Below are 23,436 nucleotides of genomic sequence, written 5' to 3'. Positions count from 1 at the left end.
GGTATTCTTTTATATATAAGACGGTCAAGACGTGACGGCAATAATGTAATGTGTGTGTATAGACAGTGAGTAATTGAACTGCAGTCAGAGAGCACGAGAGACGTCACAGCGTTTATTTAGCGCGATTGTTGAAGTTGAATGTATCGGTAAAGTTATATTCGGAAAGAATAAACCAGTTTTTATTAAGTAAGGACTTGTGTCGTTAAAGTTTCGTCGCAAAGTTAATTAACAAACGGAGACGTAACACTATTTTAGATTTATTGTCAACTTCAAATACAGAAATGATTGAGAGGGTGGAAATTGGGGAACATCTGGGTGCAAGTGATCATTGCTTTATTAGGTTCAATGTTTTGCTGCATATGGAGATAAGGAATAATGATATTTTGCTAACAAATTTCAAAACAAATTTTGAAGGGATGGAACAAGAATTATTTGTTAATTGGGCACCTAAGTTATTTGGAGACAATGATCAGATGTTGAAAATTTTTAAGGATAAATTTTTAAATATTCAAGGTAAACATATTCCTTATAGAAATAAAAGGCTAGCAGCAAGTAAAAAACCAGGTTAGCTTACAAATATTATAAGAATTAAAATTAAATAAAAGCATCATAAATTTAAAACATTTAAATTGACTGGTAGGACAAAAGATTTAGAAGATTAAGAAAGTTGGTGAAACAGGAAATTAAGACATCAAAAAGGATGTATGAAAAAAGGTTGGCTGAAAATGTAAAAGGTAACAGTGGGGATTTCTTTAAATGCACTAAAGGTAACCAAAATGTTAGGATGGGGATAGGACCCATGAGGGATGATAAAGGAATGCTCGTATCTGATGATTATGAGATGGCTGGGTTATTTTCTTTTCTTTTTTCTTCAGTTTTACCTAATGAAGATTTGAGCAGTATTCCACATCATGAATAGTTGATAGATGGAAACAAAACCGAACAAGATGACTGCTTTAATTCTGAGCTGGTTAAGAAAAAAATGGAAAGTTTAAAGAATGATAAGGCTCCTGGGTCAAGTAATATTTCCCCAATGGTTTAGAAGGGGGTTAAAAGATTGGACATGGGAGCCACTTGCTACTATTTTTTTTTTCAATCCTTGAATGGTGGGCAGGTACCACAGGATTGGAAGTTAGCTAATGTGACTCTTCTTTTCAAGGGTGGTGATAAAGATTGCCCTAGTAATAATAGACCCATTAGACTTACATCAGTTCTGGGAAATGTTTTGGAAAGTCTGATAAAAGATGCTTTACAAAGTCATTTAACAAAGTTTAGAATTTTATTGGATAGTCAACATGGTTTCACTAAGGGAAAATCTTGCCTTACAAATCTTTTAACATTCGTTGGAAAGGTTACTGCTCATGTAGATGAGGGTAAGAGTGTAGATTTGATGTATCTGGATTTTCAGAAAGCATTTGACAAGGTGCCACATAAAAAGGCTTTTAAAAATTATCTCTATAGGTATGGGGGATAAGTTAGCAAGTTGGATGGAACAAAGCAGAGGGTTGTTATAAATGGGGTTCAGTCAAACTAGATTAATGTCAGAAATGGGGTACCTCAGGGCTTAGTCTTAGGACCTTTGCTCTTTTTGATTTACATTAATGACATAGATGAAGGAATAGTCAATAAATTACTTAAATTTGTTGATGATATTAAGGTCTTGAGTGTTGCTAGCTGTGAAGAGGATGCTGCTGATTTACAAAAAGATTTAGATCATTTAGTGAGTTGGGCAAATAAATGGCAGGTGGGTTTTAATTATAATAAATGCAAGATAATGCATGTGGGTTATCATAATTTGAATTATAAGTATAATTTGGATGGGAATAACCTTAACAGTGTTATGAAAGAAAGGGATCTTGGTGTAATAGTTGATCATTCTTTAAAGCCACCCAAGCAGTGTGCTGTTGCTAGTGGTAGGGCAAATAGGATTTTAGGTTGTATCTACAGAAATATTGAATACGGGTATAAAGAGGTTATAATTTCATTGTATAAGTCACTGGTTAGGTCACATTTGGAATATTGCATTCAGTCTTGGGTTCCTTACTTTAGGAAAGACATTGAATTGTTGGAAAGAGTTCAGAGAAGGGTTACTAGAATGGTGCCTGGGATGGAGGGGTTGTCATACGAGGAAAGATTGAAATCTCTCAAATTCTTTTCTCTGGAAAAAAGAAGAGTTAGGGGGGGACCTGATTGTAAAGGGAATTGATAGTGTTGATTAATCATCTTTTTTTTTCATACTTAATAGTGGGACTAGGGGACACAATTATAAATTTTGGCAGGGTAGGAGTCATTTTCAGCTAAGACAGTTGTATTTTTTAACAGGGTTGTTTGGTATTTGGAATGGGTTGTTTTTGGATGTTGTGGAGGCAATAAATTTAAGTGAGTTTAAGAAAAAGCTTGATAAGTATATGAATGATAAGGGCTGGCTTTAAATTTTTTTAAATTTATTTATTAATAGTTTTAGTTTAGCTTAAAGGATGGAACAGCCAAGAGGGAACAATAGGTTCCATGTTATTCCAAAATGTTGTGTTATGTTAAATCCAACAAGTAAACATATACGTAATTTGGTGAGGACCTATTTAACTATACTTGCAATGTCATTCTTGTCAAAGTGAAGACATGCAAATGAAGTGCATACTGAAACATGTTTGTTTGTTTGTAGTTAAGCACAAAGCTACACAATGGGCTATCTGTGCTCTTCCCACCATGGGTATCAAAACCCAGTTTCTAGTGTTGTAAGTCCGCAGACATACCGCTGTGCCACTGGGGGGGGACTGAGACATGTTATAATAAAATGATTTTCTTTTTTTAAAATTTCAGTATTTGTGTAGAATGGATATTAAAATTTTGGAAATCTGACTCATTAAAGTAAAACATTAAGGTTTTGTGTATAATTACATGTTTGTTTTACATGGGAAAACTTTAAAAAGATTGTTTGTAAACTGAACTTATTTTTTCTAAATGGATAACTTTTCGAAAAAAAAACAAGCAGAATTGTGTGTGTATAAAGTACATTGAAGAAATGCCCACTATTTCTTTTGAAATAAAACTACAGCAATAAATTAATATTAAAACTTCTTGTGAAATGATTGTCTTTCTGCTTATCAAACTCCACTATGAATATGAATAGTGTGTGAGAACAAGTCTTCTTCATTACCAGGAACTTCTACCACTTGTATTTTCATTTCATCTGCCATCTTCTACAATGTCACCACCACCAGACCTTTCATCCCAAGATCTTCTTCTTATTCAACATAATTATGCTTTTACTGTATCAATTAGAACTTGGCATTGTGATAGTTTTGGTGTAGTCATCGTTAAAGGTTGCCAAAAAGATTTTGCTCTCATCAGACAAGGATTAACCATCCTTATGGACTACTTGACTGGTAGTAAAAATGTAAGTTTATATCCCTATTTTCAAAAATTCCCCCTCCTCTCACTAAAAATATTTAGAAATAATGAACTTCATTTCATCCTGTAACTTAAAAGTATTTTGTATGGGTATGTACTTTTTTTGTTGTTGTTTTCTAAAGCAAAACATGATTTTTATCATGTAAATGCTTTAGTTGTGTAGTGTAATTTATTCAAATAGAGCAACTCATTAGTATCATTGTAGCAGCTTATTTGTATTAATATATATTGATTCTGTTATCAACTACAAAGAAACTTTATATCTTCAATATGTTATATAAAAAAACGAATTTCAACAAATAAAATCTATCAAGTTCAACCAACGAGTTTTCTGTAGATATTGAAATTGTGATTCACAAATATTAAAGTATGCATGAAATTACTATTCTGAATGAAAAGATGTGTTTATTTGTCATTTTATAGACAATGCTTCCAGTAAATTTAAACATAGAAATATCTCCACATCATCATGTTTTTGTCATGGGAAAGGACAAGATAAATATGAACATGATCATGCAGAAAACAGGAGTACTCATAACATTTCCTGATTCCAATGATACTGTATGTGAATCAACAGAAAAGTTTGTTACCCCAGTACAGCATGCCTCTTCTGTTACTATCACTGGCTATGTTGATGCTGTGTATTTAGCCTGGCAAGAGTTGATGGTAAACTAAATTAGATTCAGTTATTTAAGGACAAACTTTGATTAAATTACTACTTTAAATAATTAAAGATGAAGATAAACAACAAAAATAGCAAAATTAAAGTGTTATGAAATTGTGATGAACAACAATGTAACGTGTGGCTCAGTGGTTGGTGAACATAACAGAGATTGTCCATTGTGTAGCTTTGTGCTTAACTACAAACAAACAAATTTGTTTGAAACTTTAATCAAACCTAGGACCTTTTGTGGCAACATAGTTCTTTAGCAAAATCTAAGTTATCTAAAATATTCATTGCAAATTGTTAATATTTTCACAAAAAATTATAATAAGAAAATAATTTTTCATTTCATTTTAAATTAAAATATATCTTATAATCAATTTATTACACAATGTAGATTTAGAAGTTAAAAAAAATTATATACATGGATTAATAATTTGGAAGAATTGGAAGATGTTGAATGCATGGTTTGTATCAAAGTAATACCATTTTCATTAAAGTTACTATTTCTTAAATAAAACAAAGATGGAAACTCCAAAAGACTAAAATGATCCATGTGTTTAAGTATTGGATAAATGCACATTAACCAATGAAGTTGTTTTCAATTTTTGTCAGGGTCATCTTCCACTGGTCTTAATGTTTGATCTAAAAGATGACCAAGAACTAAACACAGGTACTACAGCTTTTAAAAAGTTTTGAGTTCTTGTACAAGTAGGTTATTTTTTATGCACTAAATATAAGTTCAGATTTAAATTAGTAAAAGAAAATTAATAAAACATTTAATTGTGTATTTTTTGTTGTAATATTTGCATTTATGTGTTAGTACTGATAGAAGACAGATTATTTCCTGTTATAACTAATAATGTCAATGGCTAGTATTATTAAAATAATAGTCATTGTGATAGCATAAATATACACAAATTGGGTTTGGCTCTACCTAAAAGATGTATTTTAGACCTACCCCTAAGCACTTGCATGTATTTTTGCATTCTTCTTAAGTAAGTGTTCTTCCTTGTTCCAAAAACAATGTAGTTTTGAATTTGTTAAAAACAAGTCTGTAGCCAGGTCTGGAAGTGGGAGGTTCTTTTTGGTCCAATATGGAACTTGTTTCATGTGTAGCTTTAGTGTCTAGGGATGAAAACAATTTCTGAAATATGTAACGATTCCTTTATTATTGCTGCAAATAAACATTTCTAGTAAATTTCCTCTGATAAGTATGAAAATGATATTTCTGCATATATGCACAGTGTTACAAAAGCAATTATATAAAAAAAAATGTTAATAGGTGAGTGTAACTCTGGTGGGAGTAGGGGGGTTCGTCGCACCTCCAAACCCCCCCTGGCTATGGGCTTGGTTTAAATATTTTTGTAAGATACAAATAGTTATCTTTCTTGATTAAAATCATCAGAGTACTTTCTTCTCATTCCATATTCTTAAAAAGTTCTGAAAAAATTAGGGAAGAGGATATTGTAATGTTATTATTTGTGATTTTTATAATGTTTTATTTGCAAATGACTTTAACCTCATTACAGAAAGCAAAGAGAGTAATAATAATAATAATTAAAAGAAAAGGTTGAACATTACTTTGTTTTATTTTTTGAGATGTCTGACTGTTTCTTCTCTTAAAAAGTAATACTGTAATTTTATTTGAAAACCAATTTCATGCTTGATATTGATGCAGCACTTATTCATCAACTCATGGAACTCCTAAAGGTTAAAGTTATCATTAGACCCAAGCCAAAACAGAATAGTAAGGTGAGCCTACTTGTATAATTAAATATTTTTTTATATATTGGCTGGTTTACTGTGTTGCTGAGGGAACATTGCTTGCAGCTCATATTTTAATGCTCTTTTGCTTAAGCATTGTTTAAACCACATTTTTGAATCTTATACTTACCATTATAGAAGATTTTATACACTGTATTCAGGTAATAAAGGACTAAAATATGCATAAATTAACTAATTAACTGGATCTTCAATTTATATTTGCAAACATAAAAAAATTAAAGATTTAATTCTACTTCTACTTAGGTTGTTTGGTTGATTTCTAATGTAATATTGAAATAACATTAATCTTTTACAAAGACATTCATGCCTTTAACTCCTTGTTGTTAATTCATTTTTTTCTAGACTGTTATTGTACATGGAGCTGAGAAAGACTCAAGAGCTCTTTTTGAAGTTAGAAGACAACTGCTTGGATTAGATGAATCAGCTGTACCACTGTGTTGTGACAAACACTTCGTTTCTAGAGTACATCCTATTTTGTTGTCTTCATTGGCCATGAATGGACAAATGATGCATTTTGAAGACAAACTTAGAGACAGTAGCAGATCAGCATTTAGTATGTTCATAATAAGTAGACCAATAGATGTGTCCTTTAAATTAATGGTATAAATATGAATAAGATTTGCTATTTTGTTATACAACAGTCTTAGTCTTATTGATCTGAGTAAAATATTACATTTAGTATGTGTGTTTGCAAATGAGGTGTGTTTTTAGTAAATGAACTGTATGGAATGGCCATTAGCTTCAAAAGCGTTGTTGATTAGTTGCAATTATTGTTTCATGTTTTGATAATTACATTTTTTTTATGCTCTCTCTTGATTGGATATAAATAGTTTGGATCTATAGTGTTTTGGTAGCTTCAAGTATCTGCAAGATGCAGTTTTCAGAAATTTTATGTAGAGATTAATTTTGAACATGGACGGCAAAGGTGATACAAGACACAAGTGAACAAATAAAGAAAATCTTTATTAATGCGTAATGTAGCTTGCTGGCCAACAAGTAGTTGGACATTAAGTGACTGACTACTGGGGCAGAGGGCAGCATAGAAAACATGCAGATCCATACAGGATAGAAATAAATTAAGATACCACATCATTAAGTCAAACCAAGGTCCTAGTGCTGTGTCACACAATTTTTGGATTAGTCAAGGTCATTCTAATATACCTATATTCAAGGGAGATCCCCCCCATCCCAAACTCATACAAATATTTGTACCACTCCTTGGGATAAGTATGATCTTTCTCCAGGATAGCACAATACAGGAACAGGGCCAAGCAAGTATATGCCTTATAGAAAAATCATTGTAGCATGTAACCAACATCTTAGGTGGGGCATTAGTGCAAGAATATGATCTTCCTATACCCAGTTTACAAGGGTATTGTAACTGAATTCGTAACTCCTACATGAAAATTTAGAAGAAAAAACCTGAGTATGCTGAAATAAAAATACATGAACTAGACATGAAAGGGTAAAATATTGATTGGAGAACATGAGTGGACATCCTGTAGGACTCTGGAGTAAGATATTGTATGTTCCAAAAATTCTCTGAAGATGACAGCAGATTAACACCTGAAATATAGGTTATAAATTAATAAGTAATTGTATATAATAAAAAGTAAGTAATTATTATGAGACTTGGGTAATCATATAGGCTACTAACCATGGAAACGATTAATAGCTGCTTGCCACAATCCTACTGTAAGAACTTAATGTACCTGTTTGGTTTTTGTAATTACACATCTTCTGTATTTATTTCAATACGTGTGTGTGTGTGTGTCTGTGATTATACTCACCAGTTTTTGATTTTCTAATTTATAAAACTTTAATATTATTACTCCATGATTACTATAATTATGAAAGAAACTAGCTATTAGATTACAAATGTGGATTTGTTTTCTTAAATCTTTAAATATTATTTTGTTTTATATGTATAACAACCAACATGTTTTTTTTTCCAGAACGAGTTCTTGAATTAGCTTTTTCCAGCATTCCAATAAGTTCTCTATTTCTTTTGAACAACTTGGAAAATCTCCAACTTCCTTTAAGCTCATCTTTTCTACCTATGGTGACATCCAGCCCAACTCAACAGGCAGCAGCATCTCTCTCAAAAAGCTCTAATTCAACCATGTATGACAGCTATATCAACTCTTGCATAAATCCAAACCCTGTTCCTAAAAATGAGTTTGGATTACATCTTCATGAATCTTTATTCTCAGGGACATTTGATCAAGGTTAATTATTACTTGGATAATCTCATAGATATAAAATAGAATCATTACTCAGATACTCACACTGATGTAGCATAAAAGCTTATTATAGCATTACTCTGATATTTGCATTGATGTAATATAAAGGCATATTACAGCTTTCCTCTAGAATCTGCATAGAGGTGACATAAAAGCTACTTTATTGTAGCATTACTCTGATATTTGCATTGATGTAATATAAAGGCATATTACAGCTTTCCTCTAGAATCTGCATAGAGGTGAAATAAAAGATACTTTATTGCAGCATTAATCTGATATTCACATTGATATAATATAAAGGAATATTACAACTTTCCTCTGAAATCTGCATGGAGGTAAAATAAAAGCTAAATTATATTCAACATTACTCTGATAGTTGCATGGTGGTAACATAAAAGCTTATTGCAACATTACTGTGATAGTCACATGGACATAACATGAAAATTTCTTACAACTACTCTGACAGCCACATTGATGTAGCATGAAAGCTTATTACACCACCACTCTGATAGTTACACAGGCATAACATGAAAGCTTATTTAGCATTACTCTGATTAGTTGAATCATCTAACATAAAAGTTTATTATAGCTTTACTTTGATAGTTGCATTGATGTAACATAAAAGCTTATTACAGCATTACTTTGATTGTTTGTTTTAAGTTAAGCATAAAGCTACACTACGGGTTATCTGTGCTCCGGCCACCACGGGTATCGAAACCCGGTTTCTGGCCTTGTAAGTCCACAGACATACCACTGTGCCACTGGAGGGCCATTACTTTGATAGTCACATTAATGTAACTTAAAAGCTTATTACAGCATTACTCTGATAGTTGTATGGATATAATAAAGCCTATTACCAATGTCTAAGAATATCTTAAAAATGCATAAAAAGGTTTTAAAGTGTTTCAGTATGAGAAATTTCATGATTTGGTAGGAAATTGGTGAACAATAAAAAAAATAAAAAAGCAAGCAATTACAAGAGCTCCTTATAAAATTGATAAGTGAAATAAACTATATGATTTCATTTATACCAGCAGCTGCTTGTTGAAACAATTCAATGATAATTTTCATAAATATAGTGATGAATAAATATAAAATGTTCAGTCAACTCAATCCTTTGTATCAGAGCATATATGCCCCATGGCTACTTAGCAGATCTGAGAACTCTAGTACGCTATATGCACCATTTGCATCAAAACCTGAACATTTTCGCCAAAAATGCATTGAATTCAGTGTCCTTTGCTTAAAAACAAACAAAATGCAATTTTCGTTATTGAAATAACACAGAAATGACAAAAGAGAGTTGTAAATGGCCCACTAGACAATCATATTGATTTGTTTTTGCTGGATGCCAATGTTCCTTGTTATTTTACAAAGCACAAGAAAAGACCACTACCGAAGTTAGCACTTTTCGATAGTTCTCATTTCTATAAGACATACCGAAGAAGAAATATTCAATTTAAATAAATATATTTGAGATAGTACAATAAAATCATGCACATATATAATACCAACATGGAAAAAATATATAAACAAACAGAACAACAACAAATATATACACAAACACATTCCTCTCTTTATGCATTTTATCTTTTCATGCTCCTGTCTTTGAAATACCTCTTTCAATCAGTCAACAGAGGATGTCCCATTTTTTTCCTGATATTACCTCACAAAATAAAATGTTTTTGTTCTTAATAAATTTTTTCTCACATTGTCTGTTCAACTCGTATGAAGACTGATGGATTGATGTTAATATCAATATGAAACTTTAAGAATTGCAAAAAAATGAAGAATTTTCCTTTAATGTACTCTTGAAAAAAAAAATTTTGATATGTAATTTTTTTTACTTCTATTATTAACAGTTCAGGAGATACAAAATGTGGCAGACAGACATTTGACTATTATATACAAGTTTCAATGGAGTATAATTTAAGTTCAGTTGTGAAGCAGTTAACATAAATCAAACTTTTGTTGTTGTTTTTTTATTAAATATTGAGAAATAAAAACTTTAGTAGTATCATAAAATTTATATTCAAAATTATAACATATAGAATAATATGTAAAAGTGGGAAAGCAAAATGTAAGGTTAACAGAAGTGAATATGTATATTAAAATAGGTATTCAGACATTGTATGCCTTTACCATTTATTTTATTCAGTTAAAATGATTTGTGCATTTCATTTTAACAGGTGTGAACCCTAATTTTAGCTAAAATTTTAATTTTTAGTGCCATCCATTTATGGAAATATCAGTTGTGATAAAAGTAGTACATTGTCTACTCCAACACTGATCCCTGATGAGTTCCTTGCCTCTGAAATTAAAAATCTATGTGTTGATGGAGGCCATAATAAGGAAAGTGCAACAGGAAAAGGTGAATAAAGAACCTTTTTTTTTAATGTGAATAATTTTTATATTTCAGTAGTTGACCTCAAATGTGATTATTTCAGGAATGGTCAATATATTATTTCACTTTGCTTATGACATTAAAGTTTTGAGTGTTGCTAGCAGTGAGAAGGATAATCTCTATAGGTGTGGAGGGATAGGTTGGCTTATTGAATAGAAAAGTAGCTGGATGGAAGGAAGCAAAAAGTTGTTATAAATGGAGTTCAGTGAAACTGGACTAATGTCGTGTTAGGGCCTTTGCATTTTTTGATTTACATCAATGACAGAGATGAAGGAATGGGTCAATATATTATTTAAATTTCTTTATGACATTAAAGTTTTGGGTGTTGTTGGCTATGAGAAGGATATTACTGCCTTATAAAAAGACTTGGAGTATTTGATGAGTTGGGCAAATAAATGTCAGATGGCTTTTAATTATAATAAGTGTCAGATAATGCTTGGATATCACAATATGAATTACGAATTTAATTTTGATGGGATATCCTTAACAGTGCTATAAAAAGCCATCTATGTAATGTGCTGTTACTAGTGGCAGGGCAAATAGAATTTTATGCTGTTTATACAGAAATATTGAATACAAAACTAACAAAGTTATTATGTCATTGGTTAAGTCACATTTGGATTACTATGCTCAGTCTTGGCTCCTTACCATAGAAAGGGGATAGAATTATTGGAGAGGGCTCGGAGGATGGCTACTAAGATGTACCTGGGATGGAAGTGTTATCATATTAAGATAGGTTAAGGTTACTGAATTTGTTTTCTCTTGAAAAAGAAGAGTTAGAGGGAATCTGATTGATTGTTAATGGAATTGATAGTGTTGATGCAGCATCTTTTTTCATATTTAATGGTGAGAATGGTAAGACTAGGGGACGCAAATATCAATTTTGGCAGAAAATAAGTTATCTTCAGCTAAGATAGCTGTATTCTTCTAACAGAGTGGTTGTGTCTGGAATGGGTTGCCTTTGAATGTGGTGAATGCAGTCAATGTTATGTTATGTTAAGCAGTTGTTTTTATAGTACTGAGAAAATATAATAGTAATAATTATGTTAACATCAGGTTTTATTGGTTATGCTTCTTTGTGGCAAATAAAAAATAACTTGTAGGAATGATGTTATTTTATAAGTTTAATATGGTAGTTTTTGTTTTTTTACGTGCAGCATTATTTAATTTGAGAAACTGGTCAGACATTTCAGAAGATTGTGGGCATGTATCGGAAAGAAGTGTTTTTACAGAAAACAAGAGTAGAGGCTTTGGACTTGAGGAGTCTTCTTCAAATGAAAAACTTTTTTCCCACATCTCAGAAGCTGAATCACTTACAAGATCTTCAGTGCAAAGGTTATTAGGAACAATGATTGATTTGTATGGTAGTACATAAAGTAATTTGCTAGCATGTGTAATTAATCATTAACATCACTGACTGAAAGATCCAAAGTTATAAAATGCTGAAACATGATGATACTTGAAATTTCATATTCATTTATTTCCATTGTGGAATAGTTTTGTATCTCCCAAGTACACATTATGGGTCTTATCATTTATAGGTTTGTGACCTTTTCACTTGATTCTAATTGTTCTTATAGTAGAAAACACATGTATTTGTGTGTTTAGCTACATGTGTTGATATGTAGTGCCTACTGATGTACAAGTTGAAATAATTTTTCTTATTACATATCATTAATTAAGTTTTACTTTTAATTATTATTTATATAAATCAACTCTAGAAATCAGTTATAGCATAACATACATTCTCAACCTTATAGTGCATTTTATGTAATGGTTCAGATGAAAAGTAGTGTGACCTTATCATTGATAACCCTACTTCCTGTTGAGTACTTTGGAAATTCTAAGTTCAAATAACACCCTAGATGTATTTTGCTTTTTTCATGTAACATCTACATCACAAAATAAATGCTAAAGTTGTGGGAAATCCTTGTTGTTACAGTAAAAGAGCAGTGTATAACTAAGATATAAAAAAGATGAACTTGTATTTTACTTCTAATTACACTGCTTGGCTGATAAATCATAACTTTACAATTGTTTGGGTAAACTAGATTATAAAGTCTCATTCAAAGACTTTTGTGAAATTTATTTTATAAAACAGATACTGTGGTATTTGTAAAAATCCTGTTTTCTACTTTGAGTTTGTTGATCATGATCTATGTATTATTAGTTTGAGGTTGTCATATAGAGTTGTTGTGTTAACTGTAATGTTTAAGTTAAATGTTACTTCTAATAAAATAACTAAAGGGACAAATAGACTATGTGGGATTTTAAGCCCTAATAACTGAGTTGAGTATTTGTTGATAAGCTCAATGCCTTACATTCATGTTAATTGAGGACAGATATCAGTTAATGTTTATAATAATCTTAATAATTGTCTTGGAATATTTTGTCATTCATTTCCAACAGTGACAGCAAGTTTGATGCTACAAGTTATTTAAGAGAGAAGATTGTAGGTACTGTAGGATGTGAGAGGAAAAGTCCAATGGATTCCTCTCTGTTTGATTATGAAGAAGGGAAATTACTTGCTTCTAAAGGTTAGTTTAATTTTGCATACATTGATAAAATCTTAGACTTTATCAACTAATAAGTTTTAGTAACTTAGAGTTTTTCATTAAAGTTTATATATGTTTTCATAATAATATACTTTGTAACTGCTAAAATAGAAGCATTTTGATTATTCCATATTCTGTTTTTATTATTCTTCAAATTTTGGGAAATGAGGCCCCCTCTTATATGAGTAAGTTTTAACTACATAAAGAAAGATTTTTGTTTATATGTTTCCTTGATTGAGGAAATTCTGAGCTTACATGATATTGAAGTATTAGTCTCAATGAAATTATTGCTAGAAAATTGATGTTTATGTAAAACCAAAGTTTCTAAGAAACAATATTTAGTTGTAAATCAACTTTGGATTCCACAAATGCTTGTTGTAACTGTTTATTGTATGCCTATTATTAACTTCTTGTCTTCTTAATGACAGTAATACAGAAGCCACTGAACTCAGTGACTCGAATACCAACCAATATATGGGCTGGCTTTGGATTCTCCAAGTCGATGCCAGAGTTTGTCATAAAAGAGAAGTGGCAGACACATTTAAATCAACCTTCTGTTCCTGAAACAATACAGGTATGGATTTTATATGTGTTATAGTAAGTCAAATAAACAGTTATTAAACTGGACCAAACTTATATATTACAATTAGAAGCTGTTTGAAAAGTGGAAAATGGAATTTCTTTTCTTTTTTTAAACTGGCTTCATATTAGCAGTTGTGCAAATCATTATTTCTTCTCATTTTCAATTTTATTTATGCTAAAAACTTATAAGTAATCACTGAAACATCTCATTCTGACATCTGATGAGCTATACTTGATATACTTCTAGGTATTATCAGTATATATTGTAACTATGTCTAAAGTGTTATAAACAAGGTTATCAACAAAACCAAGTTTCAAAAACATCTTAATTTTCATACAACAGAATTTAGCTGCTTGTAATTCTATAAGCGTAATTGATCAAAATAATTAATAAAGTAATCTACAAATCCACAGAAACAGTTACTAAAATAATCAAGCATGTAATACACACAAAAAACGTTGGTTTACAATATACACTATCTTGAAAACTGCATTGTTGAATGCATACTAATTACTGTTTCACAAAAATAAAATAAACTGATTAGCATGTGAAAGTTTAATTTGTATACATTAACTTTGTCCACTGGACTATAAATATGTTTTATAAAAAACAAAGAAGAAGAAAATGGGTTTTTGAACAGCATTATAAATATATGTTTAGATATATCATTTACTACATCAAAAAAGGTAAACCTGGCCCATATTAAGGATTTTGTAAATGGGGGGGGGGCTAATTTTCTCGGGGGACCACTCATTGTTTACTCTAATTCTGGAACCTGGCAATTTTAACATAGGAATTGAAAATATGGATATTAAGGTAATTAAAAATGAAAAAAGAAATATATATTGTGAACATGGTGATTAAAGAAATACATTATAATGGTACTCATAATGTAGGTCAACAGAATACGTTTTAAAGAGGTATGATGCTTGGAACAAAATGATGAAATATCATGAAATGTAAAATTCGTAACAACCTGCACTTATAAATGAGGAATTGCTGTTAAATGACTGATAGGTTGTAAATCAGTGTTTGCATGGACAGAGTAAATAATGTAATTTCTTTGGTTGATACGATTTGATTACAATACTTATACTGTAGCAACACATAAAATTAGTAAATTATATCAAGTTTGTGATAATGACCCATAATATACAAAGATTTATGTTAAACAAGTATCTAAACACACTAAAAATTATTAAATATTTTGTATGATATTTATCAGGGGCTCTTGCCCATTTACTACCAAGAGACCCTATTGTGGATTTAGTAATTGAGGGGCTTCTCTTATTGATTTACTATCTGAGACCCTTCTTGTCTATTTAATATCAAGGGGCTTCTCTGTAGGTTTAATATCATTGGACAAAAAAAAAAAGACCTCATTTACCAAAAAGGATGAAGCACTCTTAGATATACAGGAATGTTTAAGTTTAATGCAAGTTTTATGAATTAGATAGTTTATATAGTGCAAGTGTTAAACTTAGTTATCTTTAGAAGCAATTGTTTATTGCAAGTTTGTTTATGTAACTGTTTATGAATCGTACCTTGTGTATTTCACTAGTTAAGAATTGGTGATTGTTATATTATTGCATAATGTTAAGAGAACCTTCTGAGTTTTTCTTGTTGTTATAATTGAGTGTTATTACATCATAATATCTAGTAATGTTTGTAATGTTCTACAACCTGTGTTGGTTATAAATATGCATCAAAAATGTAGTTCGACTGATAGATCTAGACTGCATGATTGTATCCATAGAGAGCATATAGTAGTGATTTTTAAAGGGAAATTATCACAGATTGTATTGTAACAACAGAGTAAAGAAGAAATAATTTGTCTTTTCAATTGGGTTCTAAAGTAACTGAACCAGCCTGTGTGGGCTTTGATGAAAAAGGGAAAAATTTTTTATAGCTCTGGATACCAATGTGTAACGAACATTTGTAAATATGTTTGACTTGTTTTAATATAGTATTTTAAAAAAAGTGGACTGTGTGCTGTTTAGTTAATGTTGAAATTTATTGCCAACAAGTCACAGACACCTACTATAAAGAATCTGGCCCATGCATACATAATACCATAATACATACATGTCTCACTGTGGCTATGGCACTGTTATTATACATTTTTATGCTTGTAAAATGCTTGCTGTTATTTTTCTATCTTAAGTGAGATTTTTGGATTCTGCTATTCAGCTTATAATGACCCTTATGATGATAACTAGAGGCCCTTCCCTGTCTGTCATTAAATGAGCCCTTGACTATCTGTAGAGGTGCTGGCCTTTACTATTATTAAAGTATTTTAGTTAATTTTTTACATTGAATTTTATTGTGTAGGCCACTCATTCCTCAACTATTCTTTAGTTTCTACTAAATCAAATTTTTTGTTGATAGGGTGATATTTATCAGAAAGAGTTGGATGGTTATTTCATCTATTAATACAAATTTTATTACCAAAGGGTCCCTCATTGAAAAAAAAGGGGGTACTACTGCACCCAACTCACCCTCCTTCTGATGGTCCTTGAAACTAACTTGTTATATGAAATGATAGTTTTGTTTCTGGCAAAGGAATGTTGTACACTATCCGGTTCAAAGTTTTTGATGATACAGAGGCATTGGAACCAGGGATACTGTAGCACCCTCACTTTTACATATTTGATTACATTATATAACAACCGTAAATTATATTAGAATATTAATTTTATGGGGAGCATGCCCCCAGACCCCCCTAGATTGAGCTGCCGTTGGCAGCACAGGAGCTGCTTTTAGCAGCACTCCTTATACTTTCAATCTCTCGTTGTAAAATCTGCATGTCTAACCAAGCACCTCCACTTTGCATCTCCTTCCTACACTGCTGTGATAGACAAGGAAAAATCCAAAGAAATAGAGTAGTTTTTTTAAATAAGATTTCATTGGCATATTATCTCATGTTTTAAATAACTTCCATATCTTAACTTGAATAAAACTACAGTTACAACAAAGGAAAATTAATTTACAAAGGCACCTCTTAAAATTAAACATAGAATAACAGGAGATTTTCTTTTTTAAGAATTAAAAAGCTGAAACCTAAGTTCATAAACTAAATTATTCTCTAAAGCCCATTGCATTAACATATTGGTACTTATTATCATATTTTGTCTCTTTTTTTTTTGACAAATTTTTATCAATAACATAACAGTAACAAATTCAGGTTAAAGATAGTTTTAAATTTTCCAGTACATTTGGGGCAAGAATAATGATTTTCATACAGTAAACATTAATGTTGAATCATTTTGCTAAATTGTGTGAATGTAAAAATACAGGAAACTCAGCAGTTTATCAATTTTAATTTTGTGTGATTGGTTTGTCATTAGAACACTGTATAACAGTTTAAATAACTTGTATGATTTTGTATAGAGTAACATTTTAAGACAATGATCTATTTCAAGTATAATTTACTTAATAGTTTTCAAATTAATTTAGTTTAGAATAATATTTATAAAGGTTCTAGAATTATTATTGAAGTTGCCATACATATATATGTTAACTTCATAACATTAAAATGAATTTTGACAATTGTTTAAAGCTTTATTATGTCTTATAATGTGTTAATTCTTAGTGTCTGTACTGGAAAGTATAATAATCACTGAATACCCACCAAAGTCAGCTGCAGCTCTTTTAATTAGCTGCAGAATGTACTCTTGTAATGAAAGCTTACTATATCTAGGTATACGAGTATTGCACATGGATCAAATACATGTACATAAACAATGTCTGCTTCTTACTTAAAATATGAAAACATTATTAAACTGTTTTATAACATATGTTTAAATTAAATGCAAATGTTTTATTTTTGTACATAGATTACCCATGAAATTAAAGTGTTTTCAATCAAACATAAACTAATAGTTATAATGAATCATCCATATATCTTGCAAATATATGTCACGAGGTTTCAAACCTTTAGAAACTTCTAAGGTCTAAATTTAACCTTTGTTACAGCCCTAATTTTTCTTTTGGCAACAGGAAACTGCCTCATTGGCTTGAGTGACTTAATCTTCACTATGTTAAACTCCTTTTTTTGTCATGCTGTTGAGTCATTTCTATGTATATTGAATGTGTGATCCAAAATATGATAACTAGAATACATTACCTAATATGTATTATAACATAGCATTTTGGGATAACAAGGGACCTATTGATTCATCTAGGCTGTCCCATCCTCTAAACTGAAGTAAAACTATTAAATAAAGAAAAACCCCTCATTGCCAGTCCTTAGCATCCACATAGTTATCAAACTTTCTTTTAAATTCACTTAGATTTACTGTCCACAACATCCATAGGCAATTTGTTCCAAAGGGCAACCATGCACCTTGTTAGAAAAATAAAACTGTCTTAGCTGAAAATGGCTTCTATCTTGCCAAAATTTATATTTGTGTGTCCCCTGGTAAAATGAGGTTTACTTTAAAAATAATTTCTAGACCTAAAACAAGTTAGAAATAAGTATCAACAAATGTTCAGCCATATGTGAAATATTAAAGCATTTGAGCTATTCACAAAATGTCCATATTCTCTTAAATTGCCTTAATCACAAATAAATTTTGCTATTTTTGTGGTATTATAGCTAAGACAATAACTTTGTACCTGCATTACTAATCAAAACCAACTGTTCATCTGGCATCTTTATCTCATACTTAAGTATTAATTAATACATTACTTTAGAAATATTAAAGGAACAAATCATAAAAGTAACATTTGCAAGTCAACTATTATGATATAAAGGCTGTATCAGAGGCTGTTGTCAGTCAAATATTGGTACTAAAATATAAAAGCTGTGAACCTATATATCAATCAAATAAAAGCTAGATATTACAGAATAAAAGCCATACTTTAGTCTGTTAGTATTAGTTAAGTTAAATTTAAACTAGGTCTTGCACAATAAAGATACTTTATGGACCAAAAGAAACTCTATATGACAAAATATTAGTCCAACCTATACCCACAATTCATTTACTTAGTAGCCTGTTTCTTAAAGCCTGGATGTGATAAAAAAAATCTACAACCTGACTTTGGAAGCCAATCAGATTATCAAGAATTACCACATATTTATGTGTGTGTGTGTGTTTATTTATTTATTTATATAACTAAGATTAATCCAAGTAAACGGGACTACTCACTCTCCCAAACTTTTAAAATGTAATTTCTATAAATTGACCAAGCAAGCCTGGTTGCAGAAAAATTAACTTTTATTAATTAACAGCTATTCAAAATAATAAAACTAGTAATAGTAGTTCAGTACAAACATGCAAAATAAAAGTAATAGATATGGTAGAGATGCACGGGTACCTGGTCAGATATTTGGCCCCGGCCGAGTATTGGGCTACCCGGTAATACTCGGCTCTGGCCAAATTTTGAAGTTAGGCATCTAAGCTCTAATCTAATGGCAACTAATGTGGTATTGAAAGTTAGTCAATAATTGGTATAGTTAAAAAAAACGTGTTCCGAGCAACAAACACAGACTGCCCTCTGAAAGTCGAGGATTCATAGAACAACAGGCATATCTTGAGAAGTGGATTTCAAGGGGAAGGTGGGGGTTTTGAGAACAATAGGGGTTAGGGTTTGAGAAATTGGAGCTAGACATTGAAAGTAAAACTTGAATGTTCTGTTGTTGATTGTTCTGTCCCGGTTGACACCCATCCCCGGCTGAAGCTTAGTGGCCAGGTACCAGACCCAGTAATTGGCCATATTTTACTACCCATGCATCCCTAATATATGGTATATACATGCACTCTTAAAAATAAAGGTGAGAAATCTCTGAGAATTATCACATTGTGTTAGTATATAAATGATCTACGAATTGATCCCTTGATACTAGATACTGATACTAGATGTCCTAAAGGTTTGTTTGTTGTTTGTTTATAATTAAGCACAAAGCTACACAATGGGCTATCTGTGCTCTGCCCACCACGAGTATCAAAACCTTGTTTCTAGTGTTGTAAGTCCGCAGACATACCACTGTGCCACTGAGGGGCTGTCCTAAAGGAAAATAATCGATATGATATTATTTTGTTATACATTTAATTATGTTATAGGAATTTGCTGAGTATGGAGATTGCAGAGTGCAATTGATTCATTATCGCCTGTATAAGGAGTTTCAAAATTATTAAATCTGTAAATAGTCAAACAGCCCCATTTAAATGTTTCTGTAATTCTGTGGCAAAGCAAAATGTATTTCTCATACCAAAACTAGTTTACAAAGTTTAAATGTTGAAAGAAGACAAAATTTAATTCTTACCTTTCAGTTAGAAACATCAGCATGCATCAGATCATGAGAGAAGAGTGTAGTGTTGATCTGTAATGTATATATATAGCATCTGCGGTCGCTTAGTGACTGTTTTATATATATATGTCAGAGTTTTAAGTATGTGTATGGGGTTGGATTCTTTTACAGTAGGTGTCTGTGACTTGTTGGCAATAAATTCGAACAATAAATGGACAGCACACAATCTGCTTGTTTTAAAATAATATATTCAAAACAAGTCAAGCATAGGTACAAAAATTCTTTACACTATAGAAGATCACAGTTGTATCTAAAACTTTGAATAATCTCTTTTCTTGTCAAAAGTCTACTCAGGCTGATTCAGTTACTTGAAAATCCAATTGACAAGATAAACTATTTGTTTCTACTCTTATCACAATAGTATGAGTGAATAATTCAATTATGCTACCCTGTGTGTTACCATAGTTGTATTCTGAACTTCAATTAATTGTCTCCTTTTCATCATAGTCCACACAGATGGGTTCAGTTACTTTAGAACACCATTTGACAAGACAAATTATTCTCCTTACCTCTATTAAACTGTGAAACTCACTTTAAAATATCACCCGTTATGGCTAATCACTCACATGTAGGCTAACTTCACGTTTTCTAACTTGTCTCTAACTGAACTTTACTCACTTTTTCTCTACTTGACTTGCTTGGTTGCCTATACTTATACATTGTTCACTGAGGTCTAAAGCATTCTTAAACTAAGTGAGTGACGCTATAACATAACAATACTCATTTAAGGTAACGATAAAAATACCAAAGGTTAGAGTAACTTGGGATCATCAATACTACAACAGTTGAACCACATATGCAGTGTACAACTCTTACCAAGTTATGCAACCAAACTTGTCATAACTATCACGTTAAATAATTACTTTTAACTCTCTTGTTATGAAAAATAAATAATCATTAAATATTAAGTCAAAAAATAAATTAGATAATAATGCTTATGCTAAAAAGTCTTGTATATTCAACAATATAACATCTCATTTACCTCTTCAAAACATCCCCAAGAAAATGTGGTTCCTGGGACCACTCAGAAACATATATGTCACGTAATGTAAATGACGTAACACAAGCACTAAATTGTGACCGTAGGGAAAACAATAAATATTTTTTTATTACTATTTCATTTTTTACTTTGTGTATGTTTGTTGAATCTGTTTTATTAATCATTATTAACATAATTAAAATTTAATTATGATTTTTATAAATATATTTTTCTTGAATTTGAAATCTGCAAATGCTATCAGCTTCTGATTTAATGCACTAAAACAAGTTTGACTTGTTTGTACTTATTTTTGTTGATCTAGAAAGCTATGCTTTAAATACTTAAAATAAAAACAGACTTGAACTTTTACTATTTCAGGAAGAAAAAACTGTTACAAGTTATATGGACAACATATGGTACAACAGTAACTCTGTTGTACCTAAACCAGAGACATTTTGGAAACTAAATGGAAACAGTCATGAACAGGACAATGACCTGGCTGAAAAAAGTAAGAAAAATGGCTTATATTATGATATCATACCAACTTGGTGAACAGTAGTTAATAAACTTATTAAAAGTTGCATCAACAAGTAGGTATTCAACCATGTTTTTTACCTTTAACATCAAAAATAAAAAACTACATTACATTGAACAAATATTTCATCATCATCAGTATGTATTACCCTAGGTATGAACTTTTGTACTACACATCTGTTTTGTATTTAAAAAGCATTAATACTGGTTCTTTCTTTTTAGGGAGTTGTATGTTCAGTAGCAGTAACTACTTTGACTGCTATCCATCCAAACTACCCTTAATTTCATTGAGCAGTACTGATTTACCCCATTTGCTCTGTAAACTTGGAGTGTTAACTTATGTTGATGTCTTTCAGCAAAATGAGGTGAGGAAATAGTTAAAGTTTACATTTATATAGAGATATTTATATGTACCACTCTTTCTTCTTACTGTAAGTATACAATTTTTAAAAATGAGCTGAAATCAATTTTTGTTCTTGCCAACAAACAAGAGGTTTGTTTTTTTGTACTTTATGTATGTTTTTTGCTCCTTCTAGTAATATTCTATAACTTGAAAATATATTATTCTTAGTTTTTTATTTAATTGTTTTACTTTGCTTCTCGATATATGTACTTCTTAATAAATTACACATCAGAAAACAGGCACATCAGAATTTACAAAACATTTCGAAGCCAGTCATAAATGAATAAAGATTGTCTAACACTCAATAAAAATGCTTTAAAATATTATTCAACAATTTCAAACAATAACATGTACTGTACATACAAAATACAACTTAAATTATATTCTGTCCCATTAACATTGGCCAGTCCAATATCATTACTGGCAGAAATACCTGCCCGGAGGGCAGGTATAACTGCTAGTTCTTGTGGAAGGCTGTTGGGCCTGTGGCCTTTTCTGGAATTGTCTGACAGTTCTACTACAATGTACTCATACTTGACATTCAATAATGTTCACCATCCATGAGAAAAAGGATTTTATTGAAATTTTAGTTTAAAAATGAGCTGTCATCACAGAGTAGACTTTATTGAAGTATTTCTTTGTAGATGTAGGTATCAATGAAAGTGCCTTGCTTTTCTGTTTCAACACTCATGAGATTTTCACTAAAGAAAAACAGATAATTTTTTTAAGTTTGTTTTTGATTGTTTTATATTTGAAACTTAATCCTTTTTTAGTAATTTTTATTGGTTAAATCTGAAACATATAATTTTTGTGGAAATTTCAATTGTTTTATTTGTTGCTCAGCTATAAAAATACTTCCTAGTTATAAAAATATTACTCAATTATAATTGGTAATGATCGGTGCAGTAGTTTCTAATACCAGAGTTTTGGACACATACATCACAAGCTCCATTATAATAAGACCACAATCAGTCTTATTAACATTGGCCAGCCCATTATCATTATCACAATCAGTCCCATTAACGTTGGCTAGTTGATAGTGTCATATATCATATTCACTGCATTATATTTGTCATTCTTTCCAAGATATTACTGTAAATAACTCTATATTCATATGTTACTCTTACATTAGTGATGCAAATTATTATTATTTAACTTTATACCATTTGAAGTACTTCACCATTTTGCAATAAAAGATTATTTTATTAAAAGATTTTCTGATAAATGTATCTGGTATTATATTGTGAATAGATAACCTGGAGCCTTTTATTATAATTTCATGTGAGTATTATGCAAGTTGGGATTTCTTTATGGGCAGAGCTGGTCTTAGAGATAATGGGGCCCAAAGTAGAAATAATCTGAGGGGCCTTTCTATCCCAACTTTTAGATGTGAGGAATCTGAGGCTGCAGGAGCTTCCAGAAAGTTCTAGGTCTGAAATGCATTCTGAGCTATGTATTTCAGGCACCTCTTTTTTTTTTAAACATAAATCAGAATCTAGATTTATGCACCTATTTTAATTTGATAAGTATACAAGGAATATTAAAATCCACAATTTTTA

General features: G+C 30.8%; 1 protein-coding gene across 3 annotated transcripts in view; it reads left to right on the top strand.

Moving 5' to 3' along the window:
* The window catches only part of LOC106465530 (protein bicaudal C homolog 1-B-like), a 49,790-nt gene that overhangs the window by 20,454 nt on the left and 5,900 nt on the right, over window positions 1–23,436 (top strand). Inside the window, exons 7-18 of one of the 3 annotated variants that reach the window (XM_013925755.2) lie at window positions 3,161–3,397; window positions 3,835–4,077; window positions 4,691–4,748; window positions 5,757–5,830; window positions 6,206–6,416; window positions 7,819–8,091; window positions 10,334–10,477; window positions 11,668–11,845; window positions 12,920–13,047; window positions 13,494–13,639; window positions 21,319–21,448; window positions 21,697–21,839. In XM_013925755.2, coding sequence (XP_013781209.2) covers window positions 3,161–3,397; window positions 3,835–4,077; window positions 4,691–4,748; window positions 5,757–5,830; window positions 6,206–6,416; window positions 7,819–8,091; window positions 10,334–10,477; window positions 11,668–11,845; window positions 12,920–13,047; window positions 13,494–13,639; window positions 21,319–21,448; window positions 21,697–21,839 — 1,965 coding nt within the window. The remainder of the gene's footprint in view (window positions 1–3,160; window positions 3,398–3,834; window positions 4,078–4,690; window positions 4,749–5,756; window positions 5,831–6,205; window positions 6,417–7,818; window positions 8,092–10,333; window positions 10,478–11,667; window positions 11,846–12,919; window positions 13,048–13,493; window positions 13,640–21,318; window positions 21,449–21,696; window positions 21,840–23,436) is intronic. The other 2 variants (XM_022393440.1, XM_022393441.1) reach the window with 2 other exon arrangements.

Source organism: Limulus polyphemus, unplaced genomic scaffold (assembly GCF_000517525.1).
Source record: "Limulus polyphemus unplaced genomic scaffold, Limulus_polyphemus-2.1.2 Scaffold1972, whole genome shotgun sequence".
NCBI lineage: Eukaryota > Metazoa > Arthropoda > Merostomata > Xiphosura > Limulidae > Limulus > Limulus polyphemus.
Note: the sequence above shows the minus strand (reverse complement) of the source record. Positions and strands in the feature narration are given on the sequence as shown.